Here is a 20,641-nt window from a genome sequence, read left to right as displayed (position 1 = left end):
AGCGATAGCTTTGAAGTGTAAAGCATTTAGGCAGAGTTTGAAGCCTACCTGTCAAACTGCCTCATACTTCATCCAGCTTATATTCGTGTGGCAGCCACCCGCGTGGCATACATGCTTACACTAATATTATAGTGAAAGTTAAAATGTACAACTAGGAAACAGCTGGGAGTGGCTAATCAGGTTCCAATTGACTAGCCAGCTGACTTTAGCATTGCAAACCTAGTGACCAAAAGTAGGAGGGGGGAATTTATTGCTCTCCTTAGATAAGGCAAGCATCTCAACAAGGATGGGTGAAAGATGCTATTTGGGGGAGGTGGATTACAGAAATTACTAAAAGTAAAATTTCATTTAGCCAGTAAAACGTATCAATGCAAACAGATGAAATGCAAAACACACAATTCACAGCAAGCAAGCAGTGAAGATGATTCAGGCAGAGTGGAATAGCAGAACAGGTTCCGCTTAGGGTGCATTCCCACGAACGTATATCGGCTCGGTTTTCACGCCGCGCCGATGTACGTTGTCCTCGTGTGCAGGGGGGGGGGAGGATGGAAGAGCCAGGAGCAGGCACTGAGCTCCCGCTCCCTCTCTGCCTCCTCTCCGCCCCTCTGCACTATTTGCAATGGGGAGAGGTGGGGCGGGGCTAATTCTCAGCAATTAGCCCCGCCCCTGTCCCACCCCCTTTCATTGCAAACAGTGCAGAGGGGCAGAGAGGAGGCAGAGAGGGGGCGGGAGCTCAGTTCCTGCTCCTGGCTCTTCCATCCTCCCCCCACGCATACGAGGACAACGTATATCGGCTCGGCGTGAAAACTAAGCCGATATACGTTCGTGGGAATGCAGCCCACGAGTGGGGTGGTGCAGAAATGAGAGACAGAGAAGGTATAATTAGTCGAATGTGGTCAAGATGTGTTCTTTTTCCTGTGCAATTACACAGTGTTTCACGCATCTCCTAGCGTATTGCGCCTGTATTTGTGCATTCCCATTGACTTCTATAGGGACTTTTGGTGCGCAAAAGCGCATGAAAATAGAGCATGCTGCATTTTTTTAGCGCAACTGAAATGCACAGGAAAATTTCTCACGTGATTAAGCCCATTGAAAACAATGGGTTCTATTCACTGTGTATTGTGTGCGCGTGAATCCGATTTACAGGTGGTTTTACACGGGTCACCTATCAATAAAAAATGGTTCAAACGAGTGATTTTGAGTGATGGTTGTCCCATGTAAGCGCAAGACCTAATGGTACTGAGTGACAAATCGCTTAGTAATCACTTTGTTTCAGCTCATCCTAAGAGACAACCCTAGGGTCATTGAGTAAGGAGGACCCGCGCAAAATATAGGAGGAAGAACAATCCAATTAAAAATGGAAATTTTTGTACTACTAGGAAAAACATTTATTTAAGACCAGTGTTTTATATTCAAATCTCAGATAAGCAACACTGGAGTAAGATGTATCGAATGTATTAGGAGGTGCACGCCTCTTAATTTGACATTTCAGGGCCACCTGTGCGCCTCCGCCTGAAATCTACTACAGGTAAAACCTGACACAGATTTCCACCATAATTTGCACCAGCTTCTATCATGAATTATTGCAAATTAATCAGGCCACAGGCAGCCCACAGCTTCCCGCTAAGCCCTGCCCACTATTTACAGAGGTGATGAGGGTGGGAAAAAAATACCAAAATTCTGGTATAAACACATTTATGAATTTACCCTTCAGTTTCTAATTGTGGCTTTCGTTTAAACCGGTTCTCCGCAACGTTTGCTATTGATAACCTATTCTCTGGATATGTCATAAATAGTTGATCAGTGTGGGTCCGCCAGCGGGGATTTCCACTGATCAGCTGATCCCCAGGCCGCTGTCAGTGCTGACAACATTGGAAGCCGATAGTGCTGTTCGTATGCAATGGCCAAATTTGGTACTGCAAGCATAGCTCCCATTGGATTCAACTGGAGTTGTGTCTCTATTACCAAACCAAGCTGCTGCAATGTTGACAATCGCTATCTGCTTCTGGCGCTGTCCACACTGACTGTGAGCCGGGGGATCAGCTGATTGGTGAGGATTCTGAGAGTGGACTCCCACGATCAACTACTGATGAACTATCCTGGGGGAACTTTTACTATTGATGACCTACCCTCAGGATAAATAGGTCATCCATAGTAAAAGTCCTAGAGTACCCCTTTAATACATTTTGTGTACATGTGCTACATAAGACAGATCACATGCTTATCCCTTCCTCTTATAGTGACATGAGGGGAACTGGAACTGCCGTCTCTTGCTGAATGACGGAAAAGACTGTAGTTCACTTCTTACAATGGGGAAGATGAAGACTGTGAAACCTGCAAGTAAACCCTGCAGTGACCCTGGAGGACAGGAAGAACAGCACCATGGCACCTGGAGCCTTGCAGTGTTCACTTGTGTATTTGCTGTATATATCAAGACTTTACATCCATCTGTAGCAGGAGGAGATTCAGGTACAGTGCATGCCATGGGGGCGCAGATACTTAACAAACTCTTCGACATAGGCGGGTGACAGACCAGCGTATGCCAGCCACATTTATGTTTCTCTAATTTGGGTGATTCTCACTGCCCAACCGCGGGTGTTATTACTGTTATTGGTATCATGTACTAATATCTATATTTACACATCCGTCCAATCCCAATGAAATAATTAGTTAAAAGAGTTGAGCCAAGATCCACAGAATATGGAATAACTTTATAATCGATAGGGGTCTGACTGCTGGTACCCATACCAGTCCTGAGAATGAGGATCCTAAAGGTCGCTGCATGAATGGACGACAATTGTACATGTGCGCTACCTCTCCATTCATTTCAGTGGGAGTGCCAGAGGTTACTGAGCGCTCGTTACTGGCAATTTCTGGCACTCTCACTGAAATCAATAGATCATTTTATTACGGCCCCTTAAGGTACAAGAAGATGACAATGTGACTCTCACACCAAAAAAGGTTATGCACCCCGGAACAAGAGCATTAATATCCAGATCTAAGCTCGACTCTTATAGTCTAGTTGTAGCAAGTGTTTTAAGGGGCTTTCGTGTCTTAAGATGTCAGAGTGGAAACACTGGATTATAGCGAAACTACTTGGCGGTTCCACGCTGAAGGGATGTACAGTTCAGTGCTCATCTGAGCCGTGTTGGCTAAAGCCTCTGCTGCCATTATCATGGCGGAATTAGCTGAGTTTAGTCTACCTGCCGAATGGCATATACACCAATCATTTGGAAATCAGGCCAACTTTCTGCATGCACAATAGCACTCGTACTACCCCACAAGTTCCTGAGCCATAGTAGGATATGAGGCAGGCCATTTAGAAGTCTGTATTGGACAAGTCTACAGGAACTGGTATGTTTACGTTGACCTGCCTCTGTGATGATGTATGGGCCCAACTTGTCCCACTTTCCTCTCTTTCAACAATGTTGCGGTATGTATATATGTGTGTATAGACGTGCCTGCACTAACCTCAACTTACTGCATATAACCTGCTGGTAGATTATAGAGGCCATAGTAGTGCAGTACTGTGCCCAAGAGCTGACAGTCTCTCTTACACATAGAGGATATAGGTGTTCTTACAGAAAAAGGGAAAAAACACATTATTAGGCACGCATGTTGAGCCCTCTCTTCATCTTCTATTGGTGTTGCCCAGCTGCCCTGGTCCTATGGTAAGGTAAAGTCCCCTGATGCAAGCACCAAGTCATGACTGACTCTAAGGGTGACGTCATGTTTTCTTGACTGTTTTTTTTGAGTTTGCCATTGCCTTCCCCAGTCATTTTTTACCCCCCAGCAAGGTGAAACCCTCACCAATCAGACTCTTATTACTAAAATAAGTCATTTTAGGTACAACCCCTTTAATGTAGGTGCTGTCTGGTTCACTGCTCTCTTTTAATGGTGCAGAATATAAGTTGTTTTAGAAAAGTAAGGGGCTCACTCATGAACTTTTTGCACTGTGCCCACCAGTGTATTAAAATGGCCCTGTGTATCGACCACCTCTCCATTCATACATACTACTTCTCACCGCTGAGACCCCGACCAATCCTGAGAACTTAGGCCTTGTTTCTCTCATCCTCCTCATTCCAGACTCTCTCTACCCCCAGCAGTGTGAAGGAGATGGAATGGAGAGCTGGTTGCGCATGCACGGTGCGGCTTTATTCATTTTCAATGGGGGTGCCAGAAGTAGCCAGATACAAGTGATCGGCTATTTCTGTCAGCCCTATTGAAATTAATGGAGTGGCGACCGTGCATGTGTGGCCAATCTGATGTCGCTGAACTTTGAAGAAGCAATCCTGCAGTGTTGAGAAGCAGAGGACACAGATTCCTTTTTCTCTGAATCGGTGGAGGTCACCACTGAGACCCCCACCGATCAGAATTTTATCACCTCTCCTGTAAAAGTTACTTCTTGTACAAGTGTGTATGCGCTCTGGCAGGCTTGTTGTCTTGCTGCCATCCATGTATATGGCACCTGCTCTTCCCTTCTCCCTCCATAGGAACAATATGTATACCATGTATATCCTGCGGAGCCTTATTTGTTGTTAATGGGGATGGGGGGGGGGGGGAATTTTGGCCTAAAGTTATCCCATTTACAGGGGGCAGCTTTACACCAAAGACTAAGGGCTAATGCCCATGGCCGGCTTTATGCGACATTTTACGCGGTAAAAATCCGCAGCGTTACCCCAGAGCTATTAGGTTCTATTTAACCTAATAGCTCAATGTTTAGCTGCGGAATTCCACTGATTTCCATAGTAGTCAATGGAAGCTGGCCGTCACGCTATACTTCCGCTGTAGCACTGCGGAAGTATCGCATGAATACGTGGCCCCGTCCACCACCGGCTGCATCATCTGACACTGCCAGCTCGTCACGCGCTGTACTGCGCGTGTGCACTGGCCCTCCATGGGGGATGCGTACAGCAGATCTGGAGTGGTAAGTATGGGGGGCGCTGTGGCGGACTTCGCTGTGATATTCCGCTGGCGGAGTCCAGATATATGTAACCTACAGCACAAATGGAATAACCCTTCACAAGGGGAGGTTTCTGCTGCTGCACCTCCACAAATAGAAGATGGACTTCTTTCTTCCTTTAAAAGCGTCCCAATAATAGATGAAGTGACAGTAACAGGGATCCAGGTGCAATAAAACAGGTTCTCTTTATTTCATCAGTAAAACACGCGACGTTTCGGCCACTGCAATGGCCTTTCTCAAGCTTGCAATAATACCAATATAGCCCCCTTATATACTTAAAACACAGGTCTTGTCTGGTGGTCATTGGTTGCAACATAGCCATTCCTCATTACAAAGCTGTATCACATTAAATAATAATTAGTACATAGTACCATCATATGTTAATACGTGAGAGCACCACTCGGTATCCGTCCTCCATTTTGGCACCTGAACACATATCTGCACCTGTGTGAACCTAATGACGCGTCAGCAACTACGCCGCTCGCCGCCACGTCACTTCCAAGCGACACCTCCAACTACTAACATACTACTGTCTCCCTCAGTGATGCATACCATATCCGTGTCGGCTCCCGGGGTGGAGCCAACCACCCGCTTCCTCATAGCGTTGCGTCACCATGTCGGAGCCGACCTCGTCATGACCATGTGACCACGTCTTAGCAAACCGCGTCATAATCACGTGGTCCTCACTGGCGGAGTCCGTCACGGCTGTGGGCACGAGCCCTAAATCTTATCTTGGGGTTCTTTTAGGCTGGATGATTGTCAAGTGCTTAAGAGCTCAACAGTTGTCCCAGCGGTTATCGCGCCCATGCTTTCACGCAGTACATGGAGGCAGAGCTTCTGAAGATTGCTTCTGGCCGCCTTCCTCCTTCCAGAGTAAACAGGCAGTTGTTCGTAGATGAATGACTGCTTGTTTACATGGACCGATCGTCATTTGGTTTTCATGCCTGCCTAAACTGAACGATAAGCGAGTGTTCATTGCTCCGTTTCTGGCACTGTTGACACTGAACAATCATTCAGTTTCGCACAATCCCAGTTCCAACTAAAAGGGCCCCTCATACTTCATAATACATGAACATTTGAAAAGCGGTGAACAATTGATTTTGTCCTTGAAATCAGATTTTTCTCTCTTCAGATATTTATAATTTAATCCTATACGAAGCACGAACTGTTCCCTCTCATAGACTGCAATAATGTTTAAATACAAAAAAAAAAAATCCATAAAATGATTTCACGCCTGTTTTTATTCTGTTTGAGGTATTCAGAAGGAGTGTTTTTTTTTATTGGGGGTTGGTTATACCATGCAACTAATTTGCTGGAAATCATTGTGGCTATAACAACAGCTTTCTGCTATTGAAAAAATATTACTGTATGTCAATATTCGCGGCGTACAAAAGAGCAGGCCACTTTTGTGTTTTCAGCGGTAATGATTAACATTACGTTTATTTAAATAATGCATAATTACCGTGAAGTAGAAAGACGTTACCTGGAAAGAGCCTTAGAGAAAATTGTCGCTGGTGGTGTATTGTTTACGTACATTAAGTCTAGAGTTTCTCTATCCACTTGCCAGGCGCACAGATAATTACTGCCTACAGCACTATACAATCTTTGCCGCATCCGGCTTCATTTTTCTTTGCAATTTCTGGTAGTGGAACTTCTTGCTAGCTCTTTGGAGCAACTGCCCACCCCTCTTTTTTTACCAAATTGTAATAAAATAAAATTAGCAATTTGGCTGCAGTGTGCTGAGAAGAGTCCCGTTTCTCTTCCGCGACTCTGCTCGTAGCAATCTAATTAAACCCCAATGTCTGTTCTAATTGCGATTACATTATTCTCTGCTCTCTTTTCACATATTGTTTACTGGCCCCCTACCCACTCATAATACCTGCTGCTATTATTGTTTTATAAAGAGCAGGTGCTGGCAATAAGAAAATGACTTATTAGCAAGGAGACTAAGAGACGGGGTTTACCTTTTTTTTTTTTTTTTTGTAGCATGAAATACAATATTTTAATCCGTAGAAATAGATGCAAAACATATAATTGCATTGGTTAATTAAAGGGATTGTTCCAGGATATAAACCTATAAGTGTCTGCCCGCTGGGACCCCCACTGATTACAAGAATAAGGGTCCCATCTCCCTCTGTATGAATTGAGTGGTGCCCAGTATTCGTCCCCTAGAGGACAGTCAATGAGAAGCAGAGTGCCACGCTCTGCTGTCTCTTTAGAGATGAATGGGGTAGCTGTCTAAAGGGGATAAGTTCAATCTTGGGACGACCCCTATGTGGAGCATCTCATCTCTAAAAATAAAAATTTAAAAAAGGACTGTTGAAAGGGTTTTCCCGGCATTTTATTATTGGTGATCTATCCTCAGGATAGGTCATCAAAAGTTGATCACCCGGAGTCCACCTATAGGGATTTCCACTGATCATCTGATCCTACAGGGCACTGTTAGTGCAGCTGAGTCAGACATCTGAAAAGGGAACTGAGCCGGAAGTGTAATAGAAGACTTCACTCCCGTTGAGATTAATGGGAGCGATGCCTTCCTTTACACCCGCAGATCTTCAGAGGTCAGAGCTGGGAATAGGCTTTGCTCCTATAGGAGCAATACCTTCTCCTATTACACCTCCAGCTCCAACCCCAATGTGGATGTCCATTTCAGCAGCACAGACAGAGGGCTCGAGGACCAGATGATTGGTGGGGATCCCAACCGGTGGACCCCCGCTGATCAACTATCGATTATCTATCCTGAGGATAGGGCATCAATGGTAAATGCCTGGAAACCCCCTTTAGATATGGCCATCCTCTTCTGATAAGTTGTTCTATCTGTTTTGTGAAAGCTGGGTAATAATTAGTGGATACAACAGGAGGACCAGATATGGAGGGAAGTTTATTAAGACCTGGATCGTTGAGGTTCCTAAAAGTTTGCCCCAGACCAATCACAAAATGATGGCATATTCTAGTGATATGTGATCACTTTAGTAGATGGAAATAACCATTTATTGCTCATGAAAAATTTTGTTTATCACATTTTGACATGTATCCTCTTTTCGAAAGGATGTTTTTCCCATCAATTCCCTGATGCTAAAGCAGCAGACAAAAATGCATGTGAAGTAATAGAAAGTCGTCCACAACTAAATGGGTTCTTTTCAAAATAGCTTTATTTATTTCAAGCATTAAGGACAGTGGGCATATCTGTAACATGCATGCAGGCATGTCTTATGCAGCTTGTTTTCACATATCTGTAACACGCATGCAGGTGTGTCTTATGCAGCTTGTTTTTTATGTTTTATCCCATGGTTCCTAAATAAAGTTGTTTTGAAAAGAAGCCATTCAGCGCTGGGTGAATTTCATTTAATTGGAAACTCGCCCCCAGGGGCGGGCACACAGTGCAGAGAGCCCCTGTGCAAAGAATACGCCTGGACCCCCCCCCCCCTACCACAATAATAAAAAACACACACACATATATATATATATATATATATATATATATATATATATATAGAGAGAGAGAGAGACAGAGAGACACAAGCAGACACTAGTAAGACAACACAAGGGTGGGCTTAGATATAGTGGCTAAGCTCAAGTATAAGTCTAAAATAACCGTCAGATATAAGTATAAGTCACCAAATAACAGTCAGATAACCGTTCTCAGTGATTGTGATTGCTGTTCCGTTACCTCCAGTGATTGCAGGAGTTGTTGTCTCTGATTGGTGACTTCTGTTTTTCATTCTTATATCTGAGTCCAGACCACCATAAAGACGTCTTCCAGTCATGACTGTCACTGCAGAGACTCTGCATCCTGTCATCATCCCCCCCCCACCCCCCAGTGTCCCTATAGGGTAATAGTACCACCTCCTCTTGGTTTCCCTACAAAGTAATAGTGCCTCTTCTGTCACCCTGCAAAGTTATAGTGTCCTCTTTTAGCCCCTCAAAGTACTATTACCTCTTCAAACTAACAGTGGCATTTTCGTGTCCTCGCAAAGCAAAAGTGCACCATCTGTGGCCCTACAAAGTAGTAGTGCCCCCTTCTCTTGGTGTCCTTTCAGATTAGTAGTGTCCTTTCAAAGTAGTAGTGCCCCCTCTCAGGCCCCACTCAGGGTGCCCCCCTGTGTAGCACCTGGCTAGTAATCTAGTACTAGTCTCTCCCTTGCATCAGCAATCTGCAGTCTCAGTTCTTCTTTCACTGCTGCAGGTTAGAGGACAATCTTCTCTTTGTTGATGCTCCCCGGTCTATGCAGTGTGCACAGACTAACTCCTTCCCCGCCTCCTGCACACGTTGTACCAGAAGCTGAAGGTGGTGGAGGAGTTAAGCTGCGCTGTGAGGACTGTGGGAGCCGAGGAGATGGTTGCTCAGACAGTTACTGCTGCGGGAGATCAGAGAGCAGCGATGTGGTGGGATAGGGGGCGGAGCCATTTGATCACAGGACCCCCCTCTTTTTCTGGGTACACAGGCGGTAAGTCCACCCATTCTCACCTCTGCTGTAATTTAGTTCATGCATCTGTCTGGAGCTCCCAGTGGCTTTTGAGCAGGTCTCCCCCTACATGTACTTTTTGGGACACACCTTTAACCTGCAGCAAAGGGACGTAAATTGTTACTTACTGCCTATTCGTTTAATAGCTGACCATGTAATACAAGCGTCAGTCTGTGCATCCACCTTCCTGTTCATAGGAGGTTGCTAATCAGGGTAAACGCGAATATTATCTTTATATGCACTAAAAGGACTACTCCTATCCATATGTTCTACCTGACTTTTGTGTGGATTTTCTTCTACATGCTAAGTACATGCTGCTAGGTGAAATTGTAGATATGAGCCGAAATGGGAATGGCGAGTTATTTACAGAATAAATACATTTGGTATAACCCCTTTTAATCATGGTATGACTCCCATTATGTAACTAGCTCCCATTATATATAATTCAGCCAGTATTACCTCAGTCAGTTATACCATTCCATCTGAAGCTTCCTGGCCTCTTTCTCGTCAGATAGTGATGGGATCTCATTCTGACCAGCTCAGATTTTTTTGGCTTTATGTTTCTCCCAAAAAGTCAGTTTTTCAGTCAGCATAATTCCTGTGTGATGGACCCTACCGCACAAGCTCTTTACTGGGAGCACAGACACTTCTATCACAGTTATTGATACTGATTTAGATGCTCTTGTCACACTCTTATACTAAAGGTGCTAAGCGTTCAGCCTCCTGACCATATATTTATAGTCTGTAGCTTTTTTTTTAGGTTAATATAGAGTACAGATGGTAATGGCAGTGTCCTCCCAGCAGACAGAGATGGTACATGCTCTATCTATCTGTGATATTGTGCTGATGCATCATGGGATTTGTAGCACACATCAAGATGGTGCCTCATAATTATCAGACAGGACACTGTACTGCACGGAAGTGACTGTAGTATACATAGGACACGTCCAGAGTGTGACAGACAATAAAGTGAGGGTGCAAGAATGGAAAAGTATGTTTTTCCCAGAGCAGCCTATTAAATTATCAGAGCACAAATAGAACATTCAGGAAAACACCCTGGAATTAAAAAAAGACTAAAATCTCCAAATGTAATGATTCTCAGAATTTCTTATACATGTCTTATTCCAGTCTTCTTTCTGGTGGTCTGAGAGTCCAGATGTTATTGCATTTCTATGGCACATTATCAGCAGTTCTGAAATACTAGATGTCAGATTAAAGGAATTCTCCAATATAGAATCAAAACGTTATTTCATTCCAGTGTGATTTAATCGCAAGAGCAATAAAACGCACATTATGTTTATGAAATGATTTTCTGTGTAACTAAATCGAAAGTGGGAGGAATTTCTGAGAAAATTTCATGCTGCTAAATCTCTCTAGATTTATTTTTATCAAGTCAAATTAATGCAAAATCCCAGCGCAAGCCTTTGAATTTGGGAAACTTTGGAGGAGGGTCATTCCCTAATGGTAATTATTGGTTTTACATTTATTTTTTCACAGGGGAGCTGATCACAGCCGCCTATGAGCTCGGAGTAAGTATTAATTTTATTGTTTAATCAATGCTCTCATTAACAGTTTTAGGAATTAGGGAAGTTTAATTAAGCATGGAGTAAAGTAGATTAATTTATTTTCAAACCACAGTTTTACTAACTTATAAGTACAGTATGCGACAATTTACTTTAAGTTTTAAATCCAATTAAACAAAATTATAAAGCAAGGCTTTTACTGTATATACAGTGGCATGGCTTATTATCAACCCAAAATTTGGATAAGCTGGGGAGAATGAAATAAATCGGGTTAACAGTTTTAATAAGTTTTATTATTTAATAAACTTAATTATGGTGTCATGATCCCTTTAGGTAAGACCGAAAGTCTGTTAGGCTGGCACTAATCTGGAGACCGTGTGGTCTACGCATCTATCAATCAATATAGATTTTGGAAAGGGACGACCCCCTTTCTGTTGACTGATATGACTCGAAATTTTTTAAAAGCATTTTACTCTAAAATTATGAGATTACTAGTAAATAGAAGTAATTTTCCCCCGTTCTGGCAAGTGATTAACTTCCCTATTTTTAGCTGTTTCTTAGTGACATCTGTTATGAGAAAGCTGGCTGATGGCCAGTATGGTTACCATTACATGTCCAATATGGGTTGTCACTATAAGATATAAGTTCTTACACTGTATCACTGCATAGCTATACAAATATGTCATCCAAGACCCTAGGAACCCTCATTAGAGACCCAGAGTAACTGGCCACCCAGAAATGTATGTAATTTCGAAGCATCTTTTTGTCATTTCTGCACAGCAGCGGAAGCATGTACGCTTATATTATATTGCAATGGTTTACTGTATTTATTATATTGCATATCGGTTTAAGATTAGTTTTCTTCGGCACTATAGCGCTAGAGCTACCGCTTCGGTCCTCTTTGTTTACTTGGCTGCAGTAGTGATGTTGTGTATACATATGTTACCACTGCAGCGAATCGCCGAACTCAGTGGTATATGGCTTGAGAACTCTGAGGCCAGTGATTAGCTGCAGTGGTCATTTGTATATACGGAACGTCACCGCTGTAGTTTGTGAACAAAGAGTGGTTCGGAAGACAGTGGTGGTGATGCTGGACTAGCGGAGTATTGGAGAACTCAGTATAGCTAACATGGGATAGCTGTTAGGCAGCTTTCACACAGAAGCGATAATCGCTCACTGAATGGATGCGGAGTGCTCCAGAGATCTCTTATTCCACCACCCTCCATTCACAGTAAACAGGCAGTTGTTCATAGATAAATGACTGCCTGTTCATACGGGCTGACAGCAACTTGGTTTTCAGGTGTGTTAAAAAACAAGTGATTCTGAAAAGCGAACGATTCAAGCTCAATTTTCCCTGTCTGGTGACTTGGTACGCGGAATGGCAGTCACCCATGAGCACTCTTGCAGGCATATACATCGGTGACTATTAGCCTGTTAAGCCACCCTTTGTTTACTATTTTTAACCATTTCCTGCTCCCTCTCCAATTTTTCATTAGTTTGGAAAAACCGTTAAAAATTGCGGAGACACTGCCATACTTTGCCCACATAAGATGTCAATGGGACTTTTTTAATGTTAAGATCGCATCGCACAAAAATTGCAGAAGCGCCAACTTGCGATGTTTGTGCGATGTGATTTTAACATTAGAAAGTCCCATTGACATTTGCATTAAAAAAACGCAGCGATATCGCAGCATTAAAAAAACGCTAGTGGGTAAAAACCCTAAAGTTCTCAAGTGCTCATTCTGTAACTATGTAGTGCTCTACAGCGCCTAGGGAATGCAATTTGTTTCTAGAATTGATACATATTGTCCATACAATGCCCATGGGATTCCAAACAGTGCCTATTGAGCACCATACTTTGTACACATAGTACTAGACTCTGCCACATTGTGCTAATTCTTTGCCACATTGTGCCTGAAAAGGCTATAATTTGCCCAGATTTTAGTACTTTCAGTGCCCACATATTTGTGTAGTCCTATAGTTCTTCTATCCCCCATTACAAAACACCTCTTATCTCTCCCTTGTTCACGCCGAGTGCGTGTGAGTGATGCTGGCCTTACTAGTTGTATTGTATTTCTGAGTCTAAAACATCAGGACTTGCCATGATGAATAAGGGGCATTTGTGAGGCATTACGTAGATTTGAGCTCTTACCAACCAATTTGTATACCTCGAAATGTTATAGAAATAATTTTGAGAGCTCTTCAGCATTTCCTCAGTGTTTTAATGCTGTGTTCTTTCATGTTTGTCAGGTTGCTCACCCTCCTGGGTATCCGTTGTTTACTTTGCTGGCCAAACTGGGGATGGTCCTGCTACCGATTGGGTCCATTGCTTATCGGGTCAACCTTCTCTGCAGCTTTTTTGGAGCAGTTGCAGCCTCTCTGCTGTTTAGTACAACTGCCAGGTAATTGCTCATTTTTTCATTTATTGTAATAAGCCTTAGATGCATAGTGTACTAAATTATATATTTTTTAGAATTTCAAGAAAGTTAAAGTGGGACCCCAAAGATCACCTAAGACCTTAACCTGTTCCCGCGTTTTCATTACTCCATCCGCACTTTTAAAAAAAGCGTAACTTAAAAAAAAAATTCCTGTGACACAGCTTCATGAGGGCTTGTTTTTTTACCCAGATGAGCTGCGGTTTTCAATTGACTGTAACTAGCGATCGTTTGATCACTTATACAATATACTGCAATACTTCAGCATTGCACTAAATTGTATTTGTGCAGGCATTCTATTAAGCCATGCCACAGACATGGCTTAATAGGCAGAAATACATGGCAGCTCTGAGGTCCTTCACAAGACTCCAGACTGCCTTAACAAATGAACGTTAGCCTGTGATCTTGATGTGGGTGAGTTATTTGAGTGGCATAGGGTGCCCTCCCCCTCTATTAGGCCTTTTAAATGCCACTCTTGGAACTGACAATAGCATTTTAAGAGTTAACTGCCACAATCTGAGTTATGTATGATTCTGGCAGTTGTGGCCGAGGTCAGATGTCAAAGACAGCCGACACCTGCTATGGATAGAACAGACTCTGCTTCCAAGTCTATTTTATATAGTGGCACACAACATCCACCATACATATACAGCGGACATCACAAAGGAGTTAAAAGAGTTGTCTGAACATTGGAAAAAAAGGTTTGACTTCTTTGGAGAAACAGTAGTTTTCTTGTCCATGGATTGTGTATATAACTAGCATCAAGAAACGGAAAGTGTTGGCCCTTTAAAAAGTAATGGGGGAAAAATAGTAGAGGGTGATGAGGAGAAAGCAAATCTGTTAAATACCTTTTTCACCAGTGTATTAATTTAAGAAATTGAAATGTCAGCTGAAATGCAGTGAAAAAGTTAACTTTCCATTAAATGTCACCAATCTAAGGCCGGCTTCACATGGACTTAAAAGTACAGTAAAATACGTTGCACCAAGTTGCATGCAGTTTTGCTTACGCTTGTGTGAAGCCGGTCTAACTCAAGAAGATGTGCAGAGTTGCCTTAAAAAGATAAAAATAGACAAATCGCTGGGTCCTGATAGCATACATCCCCAGGTTCTAAGAGAATTAAGTATTGTGATAAGACAGACCGTTGTTTCTTATATTTAAGGGCTAAATAGTGATGGGGACTGTTTCACTAGATTGGTGCATAGCAAGTGTGGTGCCGATATTCAAGAAGCGAACCTAGAAACTATAGAATCGTAAGTCTAAGGCATTTTTAGACAGAACTATTTATCATTCGCACAAGCAAATGATTCCAGAGTTCGCTCATGCAGCCTGTTTATACAGGCAGATAAATCGTTCACTCACTAAGTCGTTCAGTCATTCACATTCACTGTATACATGAATGAGAACAACTTAATGATTGCTATATAAAACAAACAATTAGCAAACAAGCCAATGATGAATTTCATGCTTGTGTGAAATGAAAGATAAGCAAACGAATTATCATTCAAATTTAAACGATCTAGGTTGGTTTTTTTTTTGGCCAATGGTTCCATCTAAACGCACTTTTTGCTATTGTGGGTAAAATGTTTTAAGGGTTTCTAAGAGATGCTATCCTGAAGTACTTCAAGGAGAATAGCTGTTTGACTTCACATCAGCATGGGTTTATGAGGTGTGGCTCCTGTCAAACCAACCTAATCAACTTCTACAAGGAGGTAAGTTCTAGACTGGACTTGGGAGAGTCAATGGATCTTGTATATCTTGATTTTTCCAAAGCATATGTAAAATGAGAATACTTGGTCTGGGTGAGAATGTGTGTAAGTGGGTAAGTAACTGGCTCAGTGATAGAAAGCAGAGGGGGGTTAATAATGTACATACTCTGATTGGGTCACCATTACTAGTGGGGTACCACAAAGGGGCAGTACTGGGCCCCATTCTCCTTTTAATATATTTATTAATGACCTGGTAGGATTGTACAGTAAATTATCAATATTTGCAGATGATACAAAACAAGTTACATGAGAGGATGCCAGGCGGCTGCAAATGGATCTGAATAAGTTTGTGGCTTGGGCAGAAAAGTGGCAAATGAGGTTTAACACTGATAAATGTAAGGTAAAACACATGGGCAGGGAAAATATATGTCACCATTACACACTTAATGGGAAATCACTGGGTACGAACAACCCCCCCAAAAATTGAGCGAACTACACAATGAGGAAACGTGGTAATGAGGTTCACAATGTGTATAACTTGCAGAGAAAAGGACGCAACTGAAAATAAAAGAGCTGTCAGTAACACCAGCACTCTAGAAAATATGAATGAATATCATATGCAAAATGTTATTGAAATAAATACCAAAAGGAAGCAAACATACAAAAACGTCACAGAACACCCTAAATCTATACATTTTATTAAATACAATAAAAACAAGGGTTTGGAACCAAAAAAAGATAAACAGCATGTAGCCTATTGTAGAGATACTATGAGGTAGGGCGACTACGAGGTAGGGCGACTCAATCATAGTTGTGTACTGAGTTCGCCCTCACTCGGTATCAAGGGTAGGCCAAAATATGAGTTCAAAATATTTTTTCCCCTATTTTCTTCCTCTAAAGCCTAGGTGCATCCTATCGTCAGGTGCGTCTTATAGAGTGAAAAATATAGTATTTCAATAACGTTTTGCATGTGATACTCATTCATATTTTCTAGAGTGCTAGTGTTTTTTGCTTGTAGCCGTTTTCTTTTCATTTGGGAAACCACTGGGTAACACTGACATGGAAAAGGACTTGGAGATTTTAGTTAACTGTAAACCTAACTGAAGCAACCAATGTCAGGCAGCTGCTGCCAAAGCAAATAGGATCATGTAGTGCATCGAAAGAGGTCTAGGGGCACATGATGAGATCATTGTTCTTCCTCTTTACAAGTGACTGGTCAGACCACACATGGAATATTGTGTACAGTTTTGGGCACCTGTGCTCAAGAAAGATATAGCAGAGCCTGAACGGGTTCAAAGATGGGCAACTAAAGTAATAAATGGAATGGGTGTACTACATTACCCAGAGAGGTTATCAAAATTGGAGTTATTTAGTTTAGAAAAAAGACAGCTGAGAAGGGACCTAATAACTATTTATAAATATATCAGGGGACAATGCAGAGATTTCTCCCATCATCTATTTATACTCAGGACTGTGACTGTAACAAGGGGGCATCCTCTACATCTAGAGGAAAGAAGGTTTTTATACCAACATAGAAAGGGGTTCTTTACTGTAAGAGCAGTGAGACTATGTACTAAATTCGCCCACATTTGGTATCAAGGGTAGGCCATTCAAACAATACAGGCCCTTAATTTGTGTAAACTAAGTACAAACCTCCAGGAATAAAAGGAAAGTCTATAAGAAATTTTAGTAGCACAAAATCACCCTTAAAGGGGTTGTCTCGCGGCAGCAAGTGGGGTTATACACTTCTGTATGGCCATATTAATGCACTTTGTAATGTACATCGTGCATTAAATATGAGCCATACAGAAGTTATTCACTTACCTGCTCCGTTGCTAGCGACCCCGTCGCCATGGATCCGTCTAATTCTGATGTCTTCTTGCTTTTTTAGACGCGCTTGCGCTGTGCGGTCTTCTTCCTGGTGAATGGGGCCGCGCGTGCCGGAGAGCTGGTCCTCGTAGCTCCGCCCCGTCACGTGTGCCGATTCCAGCCAATCAGGAGGCTGGAATCGGCAATGGACCACACAGAGCCCACGGTGCACCATGGGAGAAGACCCGCGGTGCATCGTGGGTGAAGATCCCGGCGGCCATCTTGGTGAAGGAAGAAGAAGGAAGACGTCGCAGAGCGGGGATTCGGGTAAGTAATAAAATTTATTTTTTTTTAACACATCCTTTGGGGTTGTCCTGCGCCGAACGGGGGGCCTATGGAAAAAAAAAACCCGTTTCGGCGCGACACAACCCTTTTAAGGGTCCTCACAAGGGAGGAAAAAAGAAAAAAATATCAGAGGTCCAGATATGCAGTAACCTCAATAGGTTTAGTGAAGAAAATATAATTAATGAGATTGTCGAGACCGGACCCCAAAGAGCAACGGCAGCCCACAGATATGATGTGGAGGTTCATGTAGGTAAATTCTAATTAAAGGATGCCCAACATGAACTCCTATTCGCTGCCACTATGCTTATACGGTCTCCTGTCTCAAAGCGCCAATCATACGTGATGGTGCGTAGGGTTACAAAACGCAGATATATGCCGTATCACCTAAGCCACATTTAAGAAAGACACACAGCACTAATAGCTGAAATGTGTGAAGTGTAGCAAAGCAGCACGCAATTAGTAAAATTGCTCTTGGGTTCCATTCACACAGAACAAAGTCAAAAAGGTACCCAACACATTTCTCAGGCGAGCCGTAGCCATATCGGGGCAAGATGGTAAAAAGTTTTTTCCTCTTTTGGTACTTGCTTTTCCTGAATATATTTACGCATTATTACCATCTTGTGAATTGATAATAGATCCCAGTGGACAGCGTTTGCCATCCTCTGTTCTTTCTCTCCTTTTAATGATGGATGCCACTGCTTCTTTTCTATCATCTGCTACTCAGCTCTTCTGTTCTGGAAAGTATTCCATTCATCGCCCATCCAGGTGGTGCTTTTGGGCTCCCATCTGTTGTGGTGTGTTCTCCATTCTGTTCAAAGCGAAATATACCAGAACGATTGCTAAGAAAGTGCCACCAGAATAAAAAGTGAAGCAAGGATATTTCTAAAGAGAGCAATGAAGGCTACATGTGGTCAACCTATTCTATGTGTATTGCCAGCAGATGCCACCCCTGATTAAGCTAGGTATATTTTGTGTGTTTCAAATGGTTTTAATGTGTCTTGTCCCTTTTGGTAGTTACTGTATTTTTCGCTCTATAAGATCACCCCCCCACCCCCCCCCCCTCTTCCCCCAAGTGGAGGGGAAAAGTCAGTGCGTCATATAAGGCGAATGTGTCGAAATTCAAGCTGGCCAGCATTATTGCAGGATCGCACATCCAGCCAGGTCCACTACATAGCAAGAGAGGGGAGTAGTTCTCTTTCTCCTCTGCCTCCCGTATGTACCGCTGATTGGTGGTGAGTGCCGTCGTGAACTACTGCTACTTCCCCACCTATACCAACCAGCTTACTCCCTCCGCTGTTACAAAGCTCCTCTATTCCTTCTGTGGAAGAGAAAGAAAAAGAGTTATAGTGGCCCTCTGTCGCCCTGCACTGTCACTTAAAGTCCCTAGGTGAGTTCAAAGTATTTTTTCCCTATTTTCTTCCTCTAAAACCTAGGTGCGTCCTATCGTCAGGTTCGTCTTATAGAGTGAAAAATATAGTAGTTCAATAAAATTTTGCCTGGGATATTCATTCATATTTTCTAGAGTGCTAGTGTTACTTGCTTGCAGCCTTTTTCTTTTCATTTGGAAAACCACTGGGTAACACTGACATGAAAAAGGATTTGGAGATTTTAGTTAACTGTAAACTTAAGTGAAATTACCAAAGCAAATAGGATCATGTAGTGCATCGAAAGAGGTCTAGGGGCACATGATGAGATCATTGTTCTTCCTCTTTACAAGTGACTGGTCAGACCACACATGGAATATTGTGTACAGTTTTGGGCACCTGTGATCAAGAAAGATATAGCAGAGCTTGAGCGGGTTCAAAGACGGGCAACTAAAGTAATAAATGGAATGGGTGTACTACATTACCCAGAGAGGTTATCAAAATTGGAGTTATTTAGTTTAGAAAAAAGATAGTTAAAGGGCGACCTAATAAATATGTCTAAATATATCAGGGGACAATACAGAGATCTCTCCCACCATTTATTTATACTCAGGGCTGTGACTATAACAAGGGGGCATCCTCTACGTCTAGAAGAAAGAAGGTTTCTACACCAACATAGAAGGGGGTTCTTTACTGTAAGAGCAGTGAGACTATAGAGTTCTCTGCCTGAGGACATGGTGATGGCGATCTTAATAAAAGAGTTTAAGAGGGGCCTGGACTTTCTTGAGTGTTATACTATTACATGTTATAGTTACTGATTACTTCAGAAGAGTCGGTGATCCAGGGATTATTCTGATCATGAGCTTGGAGTTGAGAAGGAATTTTTTTTCCCCCTATAGTAATGAAATTGGTTTCTACCTTATGTTTTTTTTTTTTGCCTACCTCTGGAAAGACATTGTGGCGATAATACCTAGATTTTTGTGTACTCACCATAAAATCTCTTTCTTGCTTCGTTCATTGGAGGGCACCGCGTGACCATGGGTATATAGCAACTGCTGACTGGAGGCGGACACTAAGTAGACAAAAGAATTGGCTCCTTCCTCTTGCTATATACGCTCTGCAGACACTCAGCTATTCAGCTTGTAAGCAAGCGGTAGGAGGGCCCAAACCGGGCTTTATTACAAAAAATAGTAGTGCCTGAAATAACCAAGGAGTCACCCGGACCAGGGGAAGAACGCAAAGCACGACTAGAAAACCAAAAAAGAACCCTTTCTTGGGTGGGTGGGTGCTGACCCCCCCCCCCCCTCCTTCCCAATGAACGAAGCGAGAAAGAGATTTTATAGCGAGTAAATCTAGTTTTCTCGTTCATGTCATTAGGAAACACCGCTTGCGTTCTAGAGCAGTCCCCCGGGCTGGTAAATATCCTCCTGAGATTCCTCAGAACACTCCCTGGCCATCTGTAGGACTACTTGGCCAAGGGAGTCGTCGGCAGATGCAAAGGTCTACACCTGATAAAACTTAAGAGAAGGTGTGCAACGACAACCAGGTCGCGCTTTACAAATCATATCCGCAGAGGCCCCATTCCGCATTGCCCATGAGGCCCCCAATGCCCGAGTGGAGTGAGCCGTGACATGGCCAGGCAGGGGTTCTTCCTTGGCCTGATATGCCTCTACCACCGCAGACCGAATTCATCGAGCTATGGTCCCCTTGAATGTGGTGAGAACACACCTTGGCCCATCCAGTACTACAAACAGAGACTCAGAGCGCGGCCAAGAGGCCGTCCTAGACAAAAATTCTGAAGCACCAAATCCAATTTATGCAGGGCCTGCTCTTCTGGCAGAACGGCCCTGGGAAAGAACTATGTCAACACAATCTCCCCATTAAGATGAAAAGCTGAGACCACCTTTGGTAAAAAAGCCGAATTAGCAGCACTACCTTGCCTTGGTGAAACCCCAGTGAAGGGAGGACACGAGGCGAGAGCAGCGAGTTCCAAAACCTGCCGTAAGAAGGTAACCGCCACCAACAAAAC

At 42.9% G+C, this 20,641-nt stretch overlaps 1 protein-coding gene across 1 annotated transcript in view; it reads left to right on the top strand.

Annotated features, from left to right (window-relative positions):
- The window catches only part of TMEM260 (transmembrane protein 260), a 96,703-nt gene that overhangs the window by 12,823 nt on the left and 63,239 nt on the right, over positions 1-20,641 (top strand). The window contains exons 2-4 of the mRNA XM_066608259.1: positions 2,241-2,469; positions 10,927-10,958; positions 13,203-13,354. Of these exons, the coding sequence (XP_066464356.1) occupies positions 2,310-2,469; positions 10,927-10,958; positions 13,203-13,354 (344 nt within the window). The 5' untranslated portion in view covers positions 2,241-2,309. The remainder of the gene's footprint in view (positions 1-2,240; positions 2,470-10,926; positions 10,959-13,202; positions 13,355-20,641) is intronic.

This window comes from Eleutherodactylus coqui, chromosome 6, assembly GCF_035609145.1.
Source record: "Eleutherodactylus coqui strain aEleCoq1 chromosome 6, aEleCoq1.hap1, whole genome shotgun sequence".
Lineage (NCBI taxonomy): Eukaryota > Metazoa > Chordata > Amphibia > Anura > Eleutherodactylidae > Eleutherodactylus > Eleutherodactylus coqui.
Note: the sequence above shows the minus strand (reverse complement) of the source record. Positions and strands in the feature narration are given on the sequence as shown.